Source organism: Lacerta agilis, chromosome 7 (assembly GCF_009819535.1).
Source record: "Lacerta agilis isolate rLacAgi1 chromosome 7, rLacAgi1.pri, whole genome shotgun sequence".
Taxonomy (NCBI): Eukaryota; Metazoa; Chordata; class Lepidosauria; order Squamata; family Lacertidae; genus Lacerta; species Lacerta agilis.
In genome coordinates, this window is record NC_046318.1 from 10,543,584 (window position 1) to 10,561,272 (window position 17,689).

At 40.1% G+C, this 17,689-nt stretch overlaps 2 protein-coding genes across 4 annotated transcripts in view; one reads left to right on the forward strand and one right to left on the reverse strand.

The window, feature by feature from the left end:
- Positions 1 to 3,182, forward strand: part of NFX1 (nuclear transcription factor, X-box binding 1) — a 35,920-nt gene extending 32,738 nt beyond the window's left edge. For all 3 annotated transcript variants that reach the window (XM_033154365.1, XM_033154366.1, XM_033154364.1), the window contains one exon: positions 491 to 3,182. In XM_033154365.1, the coding sequence (XP_033010256.1) occupies positions 491 to 502 (12 nt within the window). In that variant the 3' untranslated portion in view covers positions 503 to 3,182. The remainder of the gene's footprint in view (positions 1 to 490) is intronic.
- A 4,709-nt stretch (positions 3,183 to 7,891) lies between these two features.
- Positions 7,892 to 16,371, reverse strand: LOC117049578 (carboxymethylenebutenolidase homolog). Its single transcript, XM_033154367.1, has 6 exons — positions 16,207 to 16,371; positions 13,061 to 13,275; positions 11,843 to 11,950; positions 10,327 to 10,469; positions 9,180 to 9,271; positions 7,892 to 8,860 (listed from the first exon to the last, which is right to left on the reverse strand). The coding sequence occupies exons 2-6, from the start codon at positions 13,273 to 13,275 to the stop codon at positions 8,681 to 8,683; spliced, it is 738 nt and encodes a 245-aa protein (XP_033010258.1). The 5' UTR covers positions 16,207 to 16,371; the 3' UTR covers positions 7,892 to 8,680.
- Between the last annotated feature and the right edge of the window lie 1,318 nt (positions 16,372 to 17,689).

Below are 17,689 nucleotides of genomic sequence, written 5' to 3' on the forward strand. Positions count from 1 at the left end.
TCTCAGTATGAATCCCAACGATAGTAAAACATTACTGCAGAAAGCAAAATTTAGTTTTAATTAAGAATGGGGTAGGGCAGCCCACCCCACACCTAAACAGGAAGCACACACGTTCATGTTGGTTGTTTGTGAAGAGCAGGACTTAGCATTTTTTGTGCAGTCCACACACCCTCACTAGGTGTCTTAAAATGCTTAATCTAGTGTTTTTTGTCATCTTTTCGTTAGCTCACCTTGTTACCTTGCTGTAACAGTGCTTAGTCTTACTCTTCAAGTTCAGGAGCTTCTCCAGGTTCCAAGCATAGTCAGGGAACGGAGGGGAAGCCTTCCCCTTTAATGTAATTTGTAAGGTGACCCTGCCTGCTGACCAAGACCAAGGTGCTGTTGTATCAGTCCAGAATGCCCTGAATTACTGAGAACCCCACAATTTAATTTTTACCTGAAAATATCAAATTTTTATTTCTCTCCCCACCCCGTTCTGTTTTATTTTTAGGCACGGGAATAGCAGCACAGAGAGAGGATTCAAAGAGGAGCCTGTGATTGACTACTTTGATGTACAGGACTGAAAAGATGAATGTGAAATTTGTGCCGTTGAAAAGTGGAAGTGATGCTACCAATCATTTTTTTCGTTGAAACGCTTTGTACTCAATGTATTCAAAGTACATCTTGGAAACAGCAGATGAAAAGAAATAGCTTGTCATTCTTTAACCCTCTGTGTGTGTGTAACCAGCTATGGGGTGGGTGGAAACAAACATAGAATGTAAGTGCAAGTTGTATGTACGTCTCAACAACCTGCATCTGATGCTGCAAAACATGTAGTGGTTCGTAATGACAGAAAAATGCTACAACTTGGCATCTAAGGTAATTTGCTATAAAATATAAATGAATTATATCTCCTCTGTAAGGTAAACTTTTTGTCTGGGTATAAGGCACAATGAAACAATAGCCCTGTGCAAACTGTCTCCCCTCACTCATGTAAAATTGCACCCACATTGTGTGATTGGCAGCCCTGCCCTCTGCCATCCATGTGCTGGGGAGAGCTCAGAAGCAGGAAGCTTGTTCCGTGGTTATAGGCTTGTTCCGTGGTTATAGGCTCCCTGTATGATCAGAAACACCCTGCGCAGTGTTTAGGGCCCTAAATCATTCTGGGAGTATAAACCTATAGTGCTGGCTCTTTGTTTTAGACCTTCCCCCAACCCCAGTATGGATACAAACTGGAAGGAAAAGACTCAGGGATGGACAACAAATGCATCTGCAACAAATCCTTAAATGTTATCAGCTTAAGGAAACAAGTTAATTAAATTCGTGAAGTACGAAATTAGGGATCCAGGCTGTGCTGATGTATCCAAATGAAATGGTGAAAGCCAGCTTTTCAGTCAAAGCATTACGAGGCAAAGTCCCATAGCAATTTGAACTTTGTGCAGCCTAGAAACAGTAGGATTGGTGAGTCAGTAAGTTTATACTTTATACTTTTTGTATCTAAACTTGAGTTGCCTTTGCCATAAGTCTAATGCTGGATATTTTCAGGTGGTGAGTGTATGGAGCTGGGGATTTTTTATGTCATCTGTAGGTTCCTTTTTGGTTTTTTTAATGGAAATGAGCTTATCGGTTATTCTTCAGTTAGGGTAGCATGTAGCCTTATGCTTTGCGTGTAGTGGTGACAAATAATAATTATTATTTGCATTTTATCAGTGGCAAGACAGCAATTGAATATGGTTACTGCACTTGAAATGAAATATAAAGCCACATTAGTATTTCTCCTCCTCCTCTTCTTTGCAAACTGTGACCCATACATTTCCTAAACATTCTTCCTGCTTCATACCCCTTCCTTTTGTGGACAGCTTCCAAGCTACAGGAGTGCCCACATGGATGCACCTTACTAAAGGATTTTAGGGTACTGTTTAGTCAATTTTACTTAATTTGTACCCTGCCTTTCCATTAAATATGTGTAACGGCATTTTATCAGTATGCAGGGAAATCCTGAAGTGGCTTGGACTATCTATATCTGCCTTGTGAACACGTGCAAGTATCCATTCTTGGTGCATTATGATTTAAATTAGTGGAATGGTTTGTAACAAGAGAAGAGGCCAAACCCACATTCCTAGTAGAATTTTAAATTTCCTGTCACACAGAGACATTGGGTTAAGTGGCCCTGCAGCACAGACAAGTGATTATTCCTTATATACACATTTATTATTATTTAAATACCAAAAAGTTGAGCACAATTGCGCCTTTCCCACATAACCTTAAAGTAAAATGCACTTCCTTTCTGTACATGGAGTGGAGCTGTGCTTCTGGCACCCCCACCCAGTGGTTGGTTTTCCTGTATGGTAGGGGTTTTGCACTCAGTAACAGTTCTGATGCCCCCACCCCAAAGACATGCGCAAAATAGGTGCTATGTTACAGCTAAAATCACATGGATGCAGAAGGGATCGATCAAGACTCAAGTGCAAGTTCAGCTCTACATTCCTCCAAATAGTACAATGTACTTCTGCTGCATCAATACACACGAAGGGAGTAGCTGAACATCTTGAACAGAGCCCATAAGCACAGAAACGTTTATTCCTTTTCATTACTTAGCAGTTTTCATTTATGTGGATAGTGATTTTTAAGTGACTGGTTCTGTTATTGCTTGGTGAAAAAGTGCCATGTATACATTAAGGGATTAAACTGGTGTTTCTCTTTGTTGGTTTTGTAACATCTCAGCTTTTTAAAAAAAATGCCATTCTCATTTTATTCACTTCTCATTTGGTTTTTGCACTCTTTGGTGATCTGAGAGAGAAAAGTCTAATTGGAACAAGTTTTTCAAACTTCTCTTTTGCAATTATAAACAGGGCATTTGGATCCATACTTGCAAACAGTGCAGGCAGAATTTTAGGACTGAGGCTTAGTAATAATTACATATTCAAAACTGCTGAGAATACTCAGTGATTTGTGTGCATCGATTTGTGTGTAATCTAAAGTTGTGAAAATTGCTATGGAAACCATTCCTAATGGCATTTCTTTTGATGTACTTAATGATGAATTAAGTGAATTGATTTATGTTTGGTTTTTAATAAGTTATTTGTCAAAACCACACACACACACACACACACCTTGCTTGCTTTTAATTCAGTGGTGTAATAAATGACTGACTTTATAAATTTGTAATATAAAACTGTAATAAAGTTCAAACGGATCTTGTCCATCAGTGTTCTGACACCATGTGATCGCTCCTCCAGCTTTAGCTCAATATCTTCCATCACAATTTGCAGGAAACATAGCAGTGGAGGACTTTGTGCTTTCTAATTTCAGTGGTGCCCTGTGCAAGGCCAAAATTTGGCAACCTCTCCCCCCACCTCTTGCCTTCCACTCCCAAGTCATTTTTGCGGCACCCTCTCAGCTCGGCACCCAGTGCAGGCAAACCAGTAACACTCCCCTAAAACTGCCTCTGTTCATATTCAGACTGATTAGCAAAGCCTAAATTCAATGCCCCATTTGCAATTTTGGAAACACGAGTAATCTGTCCTGACAGTACTTCAAATTTAGCCTTCAGGAGCTGCAGAGCCTCTGGCCACTCCAGTGCAAGAGCCGTTCGGATTTTATTCATCAGGTTCCCGTGTCTTGTCTGTTTCACACCTTTTTAATTAGGGAAGACTATGCCAGTTTCAACAGCCTCATCCAATAGCACAAAAAAGTCTGTGTCTTTTGCTTCTTTCAGATCATATTTGGCCAATTTGTCCCCTTAGGTCCCCATAGCGTTATCCCTTTACTAGTAGCTTTTCACACTTTTTATCAAACTGTTTGCTGTCACCCTTTGCAAATATAACAACAACAACAACAACAACAACAACAACAACTTATACATACATACCCCACCCATCTGGCTGGGTTTCCCCAGCCACTCTGGGTGGCTCCCAACCGAATATTAAAAAACAGTATTTTTAATATTTACCCTTGGTTGCTGGAGACTTGGTTTCAAGCTGCCATTAGGCTTTCTGGCAAGCCATGCCATTTTTGCATGATCTTAAAACATTAATTATTTAATACTATCCCATTGATTCTCCTCTGGTATGATATTAATCTATGCCAATAATATTTATAAAATTCCGCAGTGTACCCATTGCAGCAATTTCTCTCATAATAATTGGTTCTTCCAGGAAGGACTAATCCTCCTTTGTTAGAGATAAACTGTTTACATTTTTCTGATAGAATTTTGCTTCATTGTGTTTTTTATCCTCATATTTTTCCCCCCATAATAAGCAGCAGAGTTCTATTTCCTAATCATCACAACTCTCTCCATTTGTGCCGTACCTCCACCTAGTGGTCGGTATGAAAGTAGCAAAGTATCTGCACTAATTTCTCCTTCCTTGTTGAAGTTTGGATGACAAGTGAAGTCACACACAGCTGCAACCCTGGATTCAAACAGAAATCAAACATTGCTCTGTGTCTGTTGGTTCCCAGTTTGATGCTTAGCCTCCAGCTCACATCACTGCAAGCTCTCAACTCTGGCTTTGTCCTCCTAACTATCCCTGAATTGATGGAGGAGGCACCCATTTGCAATCAAGCACAGAGCCCCTGTCCTTCTGTTCCCCTTAATGGCCCATCAGCACAGAAAGCTAGTCTGGTTTATATTTTAACACTGCTGGATCCAGGGATGGAAGGATCTCACATACAGCCTACTTCACCCGCCCCCCAAACCATAACACTCATTTCAAATTCAAGTGATACAGACTAGCCTCAGCTAGTCACCATGGCTCTTCAACACCCCCAAGGGAGAAATTGCAGAGGTTGTTGCAGACCCAGTTATGGGGTGGAGGTGGATTGCAAACTTATATGTGCGCCAAGTTGATCCAGTTTGAGATGCACAATGCATAGTTCTTTGTGAAAAGGGAATGCAAGGATACCAGGATAAACAGCCAAACAAAATTTGAAGCTTTTATTTGCAAACCATATGTTACAAAAAGGTTCTCTCCCTCATGAAGAGTAACTGGGAATGAGGAATAGAAATTGCAGTGAAGGAATTAGCTGGCCTAGGCTGACTGAACCTTAATTCATATACACAAAGGATGGGGTATACTCTTTCACGCATACACAATACCAAGGAACCGGGCTGCGGATCTTATAAAATGCAACAATAGGAAGAAGGTGAGGCCTCAGAGAAGGAGGGGCCTCTCTGAATTTGCACTGTTTCAGTCTTCTCATGTAGTTGCAATCCTTTTTGTAAACTGATCCTCTTAGCCCTCTCAGGGGAACAGATAGGTTTCCTTGTACTTTGCTCCTTCAGGGCACAATAATACCCAGATCAAGCAAGGACCATTTGGCCAGCTCAGAAACACTCGGGCTAACAGCCCAAAAGGTCCATGATGTGGACAGCAGACACTAGTCCCTCAGAAACTCTGCCAGAGTGCTGCAGCCTTTCTGATTTGGCTACCAAGATAGCCGGTCATAGCGGGATGGAGCAGCACTATGGGATGGAGAATAAAAGGAGCTGTTTCTGAGGGAGAAATGATTTGAGATGAGAGATTGTGATGTACATTGGGTTTGGCTGAGGGAGAATCATTTCTGATTTGAGTTGAACATCCGCGCTGAGGAGACTACCGATAAGCAAGAGGAAAGACCCTTGCAGCTTAGATAGAAAGTTTAGTGTCTGGGGGAAGGTATACAGACAGGAGTTAATTGGAGGGTGTGACGGAAAAATTTGTTTTTGCTGGGCAAGTTGGTTCACCAAGTGTTTCCTTTTTCTTTTTCCCTGCCAGCAAATGGTTAGCGAACGGCAGCTTATGATTGGCTGGGATTCCAGCAGGAGGGGTAGTTGGAAAGGAGAGGATTTGGAGAGACAGTTTATAGTTTTGGGAGTACGTTGGGATTGAGGTTGGGAGATAGGAAGTGAGAGGAGAGAGAGTTGGTTCTGGGTAGAAACATCCACTCTCAGGAATATATCAAAAGCTAGAGAAAGGAGACTGAGCTTAGTGTGAGGGACAGTGTGTGGTGTCCTGTAAGAGTAATTAGGCGAGTAATTAACTGAGAGGCTGAGGCTGATCCAGGAGAAGTAGAAGCTGTGAGGATACAGTCTATTTAGGACTCATTCCAGTCAGGAGGGGAGAGATTCTAATCTACAAAAAGAGAAGACTTCCAAACCAGTAATCCCTTGGGTCTGTTACTTGGAGTACCTCAGGAGTAGGGTTGTCTAACAGACAGGAAGTACCACCTTTTTTAAGAACCAAAGTATTAAGCGGTAACAGCTGTGCAACAACTGAGAAAGCACTGAAGTGAAATAACATTATAATCTGAAGTATCCTATGTTTTACGCACTTGTGTCATAAACTTCTTTTGTTAAATCAAGTCTTTATTGTTTATTTGATCAAATCCTGCCTGGGACTCCAATTTATTATGTTTTCCCTGACACAAGTCCCCCCACAAGACAATCTGAGGTACTTTGTGGGAATTTGTGTTCTGTGAGGTGGGTGCACTATATTTAAGAGGGCGGGCCCAACGGCTGAGTCAGAGTCAGGAGAGGTAGAACTTGTGGGAATACAGGCTACCTGGGTCTCATTCCTGTCAGGAGGGGAGAGTTCTTCTAGGTAAAGGAGACCCCCATGCCAGTAACAAGGGGTGAGGCGATCCTCTGGGTCTGTTATACTCATCAGAATACCTCCTCAGGGGTGGGATTGCTAAGAGAGTGGGTAACTTGACAAAAAGTACTCTTCACTCGTGAATGGTATTAAGCTGTGAAGGAAGCTGTGCCACGTCAAAATAAGTCCACTGTAATAACGAAGTAAAGGAACGAGAGTGAAGTAGCAGAAACTGAGTCAAGCATTTCACCACCTATTCTAGAAACCCCTTTGTTCTCGAACCCAATTAATAAACCGTGTTAAAACCTGAAGCACCTGCCCAAACAAAACGTAAGGACATAGAAAGGAGTAACAGAAACTGAAGTGTAGGCTAACAACTAATTTTGAGTAAAGGGAGTTAAAAAGAGAAGCTGTGACTGTACTACCGTGTTTAAGCCTGAGACATCCTTAATAATTTAGTTATTTATTAGTAGTTATTAGTAATTTAGTTAACTTCTACCTGTCTCTCATATATATATACACACACACACACACACACACACACACACATCTCTCGTGTGTGTGTGTGTATAGACTGCAATGTAACAGTACTGAATAACAAAAGAAAAAAATATATTCATTTGCATATATCTCCATTCATTTGCATATCTCCCATTTTTTTAAAAAAAGTTTTCATGAAAACTCACCAGCATTTGATCTTTTATCCTAATAAACATATTTTGTATGCAGTTTTGTCTAAGATATATTTATGCAAACAAGTTCCACTAATATAAAAATGCCTTTTCACTTATATTCATTTTTATATACAGGTGGCGACCATTTTAGACGTATCCAATTAATGCACAATCACTGACGTGCTGGTCCTTTTGCACCTGAAAGAGGGTGGAATGGAGGCAGAATGGAATGGGGTGCACTTATGCAAGCTCCACTGTCGCGTGTAGGGTCTGAGAATGGAACCCCCGTGTGAATTGGTCTCAGCCTGTACACTTTATATACATTTCCCCCTAATGTATGCATCATGTACACCTTTTTGGACTGGAGAATCATAGAATCATAAGTTGGAAGGGACCAAGGGTCATCTAGTCCAGCCCCCTGAAATGCAGGAATCTCATTTAAAGCATCCATGACAGGTGGCCACCCAATTCTCCCTTCAGAAGTGCACTGCAAAAATTTGGAGAAGCAAATTTCTAAGGGTAGCTGCAATTTGGTTCACGTCTTGTTTTGGGAAGTATAAATCAGATAAATTTGCAGGAAAATATGTACCAAACTGAGTTTCTCCCCAATCGCTAACCACAGCTAATGGACATATTCCCTTAGGCACCCAATGAATATAAATATGATGCAATTCAATTTAAAACTTTATTGAATAGAGGAATCAGCATAGAAAATTTATATCAAACATTATTTCTTTATGTTTCAGGACTATGTTACCAAGGAAAAGAAAACAGCTTTTCTGCTCCTAACCAATTATTTGGTCACTTTATTCATTGGTTGATTCAATTGGTTTTGCCCATGAGTAGATTGTGGTTAATGCACTGTACTCTGGTAGGGAAAGGCCAGGACCTGCCATTTGCAATAGCTACTGTATGTCTCTCACACACTTTCTCTCTACTTGGGCATGGTCTACTTGTAAGCAGTGGCAGTAGCTCAGCTCATTATACCTCCCTAACTAGCTAAATCTACAATGGCTTGGTTGACTGGTGATGGTGACTCAGGACTAGGAATAGGCAAAACAACAGGAGAAATGCTGTTCATCTTTGGCTGGCTGAGATGGGTAGTGCAGCAGACACAATGAAGTCTACTTCTGCCCTTAGGTTCACCAGCTGAGTGAAGCCCACCTGGGCATCCTAGTGCCTAGGGAAGAGGATTTTAGTTAGTGGTGAACTGCTCAGGCACAGGCTGCTGAATGGAGCAAAGTCAGGTAGCTGTTGCTATCACCACCAGCAGATGGGTCTGTCTGCACATTTGTGTGCACGAGGAAGGATGTTTTGGGACAAATAGATTAAGTCTGTGGTATATTTTAATGCTAAATGTTACAAGGCTTCCTTCAGGAAATTTTAAAAGCATATCCTTGTCACTTAAGTTTTCCATGATGCATTTTTGGATGAATAGACCAAAATGACCAATAGTTATATGTATCTACTCAGCCAATTCAGCATGTCCTTCCTTGCTTCTTCAATATAAGGTCTGTCTTGAGGGTTAATATCTTCCCTTTTACGATGTACAAAACCATGAGTTTGTCCAGGATATATTTTCACTTCATGCTCAACTTTGCATTGCTGTTTCAGCTTCTGTTCAAGGGCAGTGACCTGCAACAAAAAAAATATACCCTCACATTACTGGTACTGAAATGATTTATTTCTTTATGAGATTGCCAGAGTTCACTTGTCACATCTTGGGACAGAGACCAATAATAATAATAATAATAATAATAATGGTATAAATGTATGACCTTCAGATCTCCAAGAGAAATATCAACTCAGCTAGCCAGAATAGCCAACATACTCTGGATTTCGGATAATTGTAAATGATTCCCCACCCCCCAAAAAAGCATTTTCTTCAGCAAAATTTATATACCAGGAGTACTGCTCTTGATTCAGGAACTCAGTTTTTGAAATAATGGCTTACTTGGTCAAGAGGAATTACTTCATCTTTCTCTGCAAAAATGAAAAAGGTGGGGTTCATCAGGTTGCAATTGTCCTCTGTAAATTTGATCACTCCTAGAATGCATTTGACAATAAAAGTTACATTAAAATCAAGCATACCAAACACTTTCAGTAAGAGTGCAATATTTAACATTTTGCATGCAAATCTTTGCATAGATTTTTATTTTGCCAAAGGTTCAAAATCAGGGATGAGCAATGGCACATTTGTCTCCTTAAAGTGAATCCCATATAGACAAGGACTTGAAGAGCAAGTTTGACTTGCAGGTAAATTCCAAGTCAACATCCCATGAAATATTTTGATCTGGTTAAGTTAGTAAAATGCATCCTTTCATATTGGTGCTCATGCAAAGCCTGACATTAAGCACCAGTTTATATGTGGTGAGCTGTACAAAATAATAGGCTCTTAATATTGACACATGCTCTAATCATGGACAAGTCTCCATTAAAGGAAAGTCCTATTGAATCAAACAACAGCCTATCTGGTTCAACATTCTGGTTTTTTTTAAAGATGCCTCTGGAAAGCTCATCTGCAGGACATGGAAGTATTATCCATCTTTGATTGTTGCTCCTATGCAATTATTATTCAGTGGTGTGCTGCCTCTAAACATACCGTAGTAGGTTCAGGCTCTTGGATATGCCCAAAATATCTCTTGGGATCCTCAGAATGATTAAAAATAGCTTAAAATTCCAGTCATTTAACAGCACATATGGAGCAAAAGAAAAGTCAAAAATGATTTCTGGTACCTTTCAGGTACTGAACGAATGTAATTTCAGAGAAAAATAATAGGATCTTATAATAATAAGAAGTCTGTGGTTCCTTCAATTGTTTTGGCAACTATATTCCAATAAAATCTCCTTAAAGATTTGCTTTAGCATAGAGTGAAAGGAAAAAAGTAATCACTGAGCTAGCCTAGAATTAGAGTGGTGATGAAAAACCAGGCATAACTATTTCAGATGAGGAAGTACAGATTAGGTGATACGTGCTGCATGTGAACAGCTTCTGTGCAAAGTATAACAGGGATATATTTTCTAAAACTTTGTGCAAGTGTCAAAAACATTGTGCTGCAAAGAAAAGCATATTCTGGCCACGATTTCTAACGTACACATACCATAGAGGGACACGCCCGCCTTAAAGATAGAATATTTCAACATCAGATGATGTACTGCAGCTCCACCCCAACAAAATCCAATGGCACCTATCTTCTTTGCATTACATTGTTCCTTCAGATACTGCAAGACAACATCCGTTTCCCTGAAACACATAAATATAAGTGATCAAAAAAGCACCACTGAAAAGATGCCCTCAAAAGGCCCCTCACAAATTTGCACAATGTTGAGAATCTAAGGGTACAAACAAAAAAGGCTTAATGGGGCCAAAGGACTGCTGCAAACTTCATTAGTAAGTAGTGGCAAATTTGCCAGTAAAGTCTTTTGTTAGGGAAATTATAGTTAATTTGCCCACAGGCTTAAAAAATGGCTGGAGACACATTTTGAAAATGAGAATAATATTGGCAAAAGGCATTCGTTTCTTCTTTGTGAGGGAAACTGCAGATTTTTTAATGGAACAGAGAAAGTGGCAAAGGGTAAGTTTTGCCCTGTTGAAAGCTCATTTTGTGTGTGTGTGTGTGTATGTGTGGGGGGGGGGAGGGTGCTTCTTTCAACATCTGATTTGGGACAGAGGTTTGCTTTTTGGAATGTTTAAACTCTTGGTCTCCACCTACAGTCAACTTGTATATTTTTTGATGAAGTCAGATATTGCAAAGCTCCTTTAGAACTTTAGGTCTCTCTCATCATCGAAAAGAAACAAAACTCCGGCAATCACCATACCCCAGAAGTTCTCACGACCACTTGAAAAAGTATCATTTCAGAATCCTTCTGTGTAGTTCAGGATCCAACTGTCATTCAATGATTTGATAGAAAGGAAAGACAAAGCTGGGTGCTATACTTTTATTCCAAATCTACAGATGGTCCCACCCAGTGGTTTTGTGAAGATGCAAAACAGCATGGGAGATGGTGCAACGTTGTGACACCTTTGCAGGCCAATGAACATGGGAAAACAACCACATATTAGTGCCCTTTAAACACTCTCAACCCAAGAGGGTGGTTGAGGATAACTCCATGGCCAATTTTTTTTTTGGTACAGATTTTTAAATTTCATTTTATAATGTATATAAAACAGAGAAAACTGTTATGAGAACAGATGAGAATTAAAAGTGGATAAAGAATAAAAGAATGAGTACAGTTGCATATGGGTTAACATAACAAGCTCCAAGTAAAGAATATTAGCACTAAAATCCAAAAAATCTTGCCCCAATTTACAGTCCCACCATAAATGATAATATAGCCAATGGTGCTGAACTTTTTTATCAGAGGGAGATGTTCAAACTGACCAAGGCCAAAATCTGCAAATCCTCTCTCCATGTGTACAGTTTAATCTGATCAGTCATACCATCAGCCTCGAAAATCCACAGCAGGAAGCAGTGCTTTTTCTGGGGGTACGCATACCCCTAAACATTTTGTGAATTAAGTTTGGCCTCATTGAGGGGCAGTATTTCAATATAAGTTGGAAAATGAGAGTACCCCTAAACATTTATTTAGGAAAAAGAAATTAACTCAAACCCTTACTTGTTGATATTCTTGGAATCTCGTGTTTTTATCCAGTCATCGAATGCAGACCAATCATTAGAAGGCTTCCAAGCTTCTTGTCCCTTATAAAAGTCTGGACAAATTGCTCTGCATAGAAAATAAATTTAAGTTCATTTTTCAAATATAACAGCACTGGTATAAATACAACTATTCCAGAATATGACAGCTAGACTGGGAACAGCCACTGGGCCCATATAACACTGGTCCCAAAGGATCTACACTGGCTCCCAGCACGTTTCTGAGCACAATTCAAAGTGTTGGTATAGACCTTTAAAGCCCTAAACAGCCTCAGCCCTGTATACCTGAAGGAGCATCTCCCCCTCTATTTTCTAGTCTGGACACTGAGATCTAGTTCTGAGGGCCTTTTGGTTGTTCCCTCATTGCGGGAAGTGAAATTACAGGGAATCAGGCAGAAGGCCTTCTTGGTAGTGGCACCCGCCCTGTGGAACACCATGCCATCAGATGTCAAGGAAATAAACAACTATCTGATTTTCAGAAGGCAGAGCTGTCAACCTTCCTTTTTTTGCATTGGGAAACGGCGCTGGAATAAGGGAATTTCCTGCAAAAAAAGGGAAAGTTGACAGCTATGCCTGAAGGCAGGCCTGTATAGGGAAGTTTTTAATGTTGGAGGTTAGAGAAACAGTGTGATGTAACCAGAAAGCAGAGAGGAACTGGAATTTGTCCTGCAGAGCAAGAGAAGCTGGTGCCTTTTGGGCTGCTGCTGCTGTGAACTCTTCCATTATAGGCTTCAGGTTGTTTATATGTGTAAATCAGGGTGGCCCAACATGTATTCTCACTTGCTCCCCTTGCAATTTCTTGTGGGTCTCCAACATACAGTATACTAATTAATCAGAATGGGACAGAGAGCCTTCTCAGAAGGCAGAGGGCCTTCTCGGTAGTGGAGCCCTCCCTATGGAAAGCCCTCCCTTCAGATGTCAAGGAGATTAAGAACTACATAACTTTTAGAAGACCTCTGAAGGCAGCCCTGTATCGGGAAGTTTTTAATGTCTGGTGCTTTATTGTGGTTTTTATATATTTTGTAAGCCACCCAAATAATACACATTTACTACTTCAGTTTAGTCAAGCAAAGTATTTTTGAACAACTACATCAGCTTGCACTTTGTCTTCAAAATTCATAATGCATAAATATGTCAGCTGAAAGAGAGAAGACTAAGAAAAATAGAGACAATTTCTCACGTATATCCATGGGATGCGAGCATATCTACTATGTATCTGGTGTTTGGTAGCTGCCATCCAAATACGTCATGAATCACAATCACAGCTTTGTCTGTGCTGTGGGAGGGCTTGTTGATGTAGGCCTTGATGTGCCCAACAGAAATTTCTTGCCCGTGCCCTTCATATTCAAATTTGTCTCCAATGTCACATGGGCATGGTTTTTCTTCATTAGCCATCTGTAAAGTTTTAAAGATGCATAAAGGTTAATTTAACTAAAGTTTAATAGAAATAAGTCTGCATACTCTACTGTTGCTGCAGGTGGTTGTTGGAGTCTGCACGAGTGCTCTGTGACGTATAAAAACATATCAGATACATCAAAATTCTCAAAAGATCAACTCCCAGATTCCAAGAGGAATTGCTGATTTTTAACTAGGGCCACCATAAATGGCACAATGATTTTCTTGGCATTGTGCTTTTAACTGTCATGGCAAAAATGTTTTCTTAAAGAAATCTTACTGGCTTGCACCTTAAATCTCTTTCTGTGAATGGAAAAGTGTTCACGTTCACGGAATGAGGCTTCCCCCATCTCCCCTTTCCCGTTGTTGTCTCTTGCAACCTCTGTTAATTAGGTCTTCTTTAAGCTTATTATCTGGGTTCTGGGGTCCTATATGGAAGGAACAGTTCCACTTATTGTATGAACCAATGTTTGGTTTCAGGAAGCCATGATGATGATCATATGCCTAAGTCAAAGGCTGGAGGAGCAGAAAAACATCCTTGAACACATGAATCATTCTTCCTACCACAAAAATATAAAAAAATATAAAAAATAAATCCTAGATTTTTATTAGACTTGTTTCGTTCCCCCTTTTTTATTTTTCCTGATCCTTATGGGTTGTTTTTGCTCAGGAATCTTCCAATGGAAACCTCACTGGAGTAATATGGACCTTTGATTCATTATTCCACAAAGCCCTAAGATTTTACTTTAAAATCTTAAGTACCAGTACCTTTTCCTATGTTGTTTTAGAATATAAGAATGCCTTTATCATATCATGATTTTTTTTCTTGGTACTTTTGCTCTTTAATTACCTGGATTGGAGGGAGGATGCTGGGAAAATAATTGCTTTCTTATATATCTTAAGCAGCTAATGCAAATATCTTTATATTTTTCTATCTAGTCGTAATGGTTTCATTTATTCATGTAATTCGTGTTATATAATTCTATTACTTCTATATCACTTGTTTGTAGATAAATTTCTAATTCACTTTTAGTGTGGTTCTGGCTTTTTGGTCACTATTCATATGCTCATTGGAGTCAATGAATACAGTTTGAATTTAGGACCTGTTTTTCCACACAGGTTTGGGGACCCTTGGGAATTGTTTCTGTTGGCTAGAAATGCAAGGAAGGAGGGTGAAAATGTGAATGGAAGACCTGCCAATGTGCATAAAGTGAGTGGCAATCCATCCTAAGATGGCAGAAATGTACTGTTGGATTCAGTGGGGGTTACTGCCAAGTACGGTACTTACAGCCTGAATCATACTAAAGGTAGCAAGAGGCCAGGGGAAACACGACAACTGTTATGCAATCTGGGGTGACTTTATTAATTATACAAACCATGAGGCATATGGTAGAACAGTGCCTATGGTCTTTAGCGAAATTTGGCATTCATGAAGCACATATTTTAATCTCTATTTTTTTTTCTCCTATCCTCATGCCTTTGCATAAAACCCTGCATACTGGAATTGCTTCTGATGCAATGTATCTTTGTCTTTGTGGCCAACAATGGATATTCCTATGCATCATTTCATGTTAAGATTGTCTTGGTTTTAGCATATACACTTCGGCAAAGCTCTGTTGGTGTACTTGGGGGTGGCTCTTTGATTGTAGTTTCATGTTTCATTTTGATTTTCTGTAATTGTGTAACTGTTACATGAAAGTAAAAAAAAAATTTTTTTTAAAGAAGTCAGAGAGGCTAAAGTGCAGAATCGAATTATTTATCTTTGCAGTTTGTTCACACAACAATAGAACAGTAGTTAATGAATAACCCAAGATCTTGCTGGTCCCGGTCCCATGATGTCCTTGTGATAATTTTAATCTCTTCACAGACATGGTATTTTCTCACACCGTTAACAGTCACCAAACAACATTTCTTGGGGTTTCTCCATAGTGTTCAGAATTATTTATGTTTTCCACAGGGGTCAGCAAACTTTTACAGCAGGGGGCCAGTCCACTGTTCCTCAGACCTTGTGGGGGGCTGGACTCTATATATATATATATAGAGTCCAGCCCCCCACAAGGTCTGAGGAACAGTGGACTGGCCCCCTGCTGGAAAAGTTTGCTGACCCCTGTGGAAAACATAAATAATGTATAATATATATATGGGATGAACAAATTCCTATGCCCCACAAATAACCCAGAGATGCATTTTAATAAAAGGGCACATTCTACTCATGTAAAAACATGCTGATTCCGTATGCGGCCCTGATTTAGAAGGTGATTGGGCCGGATCCAGCCCCTGGGCCTCAGTTTGCCTACCCATGTGTCTGCACATTGATTTTGGGAAGCATACTGGAGCCCTTCTTCCACCAGCCTTAAAATGGGTAGTGCCTACATGCAACGAGGAAAATGGGACCCCTAGTTAGGAAAGATGGTGTGTCAGATGCTGTTGCAAAAGCCCCCAGCTACTCTTATTATTACAGAATGCTTCAACGTATGGCCACAAGTTAAGTCTGGGGCTAGGGCAGGGGTGTACAGTCCACCGCATCTAGCTCCAGAGGGTGCCAAGTCTGGGCATTTACTCCACCTCAACAGTGATACCGTTTTCGCTTTGCAGAAGAGTTCCCAAATATGTCAGGATCTATGTGAGATAATGCATGGCCTCTATGCTTGCCCTTTTTTTACAGTTAAGGAAGCTCATTGAAAATTCCAAGTCTGTGGGTTGCCAAAATCCTGGAGCTGGTGCTGCTTCTCTCCACCAATAGCGCTACACATTTTGAAATAGATGTGGGTAAACCGAACCTTACTAAAAGTGCAGGAGAACCGATGAGCAAGCTGTTGCCGTCAATTATTTTTACCAAGGCACCATACACTCATAAGGCATCTCTGCCTCCCTCCCACTCAACTTCCTGCAGAAAACACTTTGGCATATCACGCTGGGACTCTTACGTACCTGGAATTCCAAAGTTCTTCGTTTTCTTTTCTTCTGGGAGATTAGAAAGGGTTATTTCCCAAAGCTGTGAAAGATTTTTTTAAAAGGAAAAGAAATCAGCTTGTCTGCTAACGGGTGCTGCAGCTTCCTTCTCCCACACAGCTTCCCTGAGTGGGCCTGCTGCAGCCTTCGCGGAAAAGAAAAAAGAATTTGCTTATTATAAAACAGCACCAGAGGTGACCCAGAATAACCCAGCTAGGAAGTGGGAGGAGGCTTGAACTCCTCCTACTCTGCTCTTCCAATCGTGCTTCTTTAGCAGACAGTAGTCTTCTCTGTTTCCTTACTTATTCCTAACCCATTCAACTGTGCACATGAAACATAAGGAACGACATCTTGTCACAGCTCTGCTGTTTTTTGCTGTTAAAAAAAAACTACTTTATTCTATCTCACATTAGTTGTGAACATGTATATGAACTTAACAGTGCTTAGCTTATTTTTTTAGTTGCAATTCTGCTCATGTTAATATTGTTTTATAGATTATAAATGCCACATTGATTTGTTAATCGTATAACTTCTGCTGCAATTGTGATGTATAGCTTATTTTTTAAGTTGCCGTTTTGTTAATAGGTTTTTTTTAAAATTGTAATTGTTTTATTGATGAGTTGTGAATTACTTTATATGATTTATGCTATATTTGTGATGTTCTTTAGTGCACAACAATTCTAAATGATCAGTTACACCCAGCACTATTTTTATAGAAAAAGAGGTGCCAGAACACCTCCCTCGTTCTCTTAGAATGGAAATGGTGCCCACCTGAGAGATGCCAGAACTGAGTTCTGGTGAAAATAAGCCCTGGTTACACCATATCATGCAACAAACCAAACAAGCAGCCAGAGGGAGTGGTGTTCTCAACTAATTCTCCACCACCCAAAGTCTGTGCAAAAAGGTGCATCTTGGTCTGCCAACAAAACATATTTAATGACAGGACAAGACACCTTAGAGAGCGCATTCCACAACATTGAGGGCCACCACAAAGAAGGTCCTGCCTTACACAAGGTGGTAGAATCCATGTAGGAGGAAGCATTCTTTGAGATATTTGGGGTCTAAGTTGTTTGGGGCTTTATATGTCCCTGTAAGCATTTGAATTGGGCATGGAAGCACAAAGACAACCACTGCAGACCATTAAGAATTGGTGTAATACGTACCACACCTGGCGGCACCCTGGCTGTTACAGATTTGTTGCAGATACAGCAGGTGTTTTCAGGTTTGATGGTTCATACGTTGAAGAAAATGTTATGACAGTTATTTTGGGAGTTGTACATAAGTTATATGATAAATATTGTATTTATTTTAGTATTCCATACATCTGAGAAGGGAGTGTGTGGATTTTAATTCTGCAAAATGCAAAGATGCTATTTATTAGGTGTGTGCAGAGGTCTTAAGGTTCATCTTTAATTTTTTTAAAAAATAATTCTGATCTGCTTCTGAGTTGCTCTGTGCAATC

Excerpts from the sequence above, each read along its gene's own strand:
- LOC117049578 (XM_033154367.1), bottom strand. The coding sequence starts at position 13,275 with ATGGCTAATGAAGAAAAACCATGCCCATGTGACATTGGAGACAAATTT. Across the intron at positions 11,951-13,060 it reads CTCGCATCCCATGGATATAC|AGCAATTTGTCCAGACTTTT; the intron begins GTGAGAAATTGT and ends TTTTCTATGCAG. Across the intron at positions 9,272-10,326 it reads GGCGGGCGTGTCCCTCTATG|GAGTGATCAAATTTACAGAG; the intron begins GTATGTGTACGT and ends AATGCATTCTAG.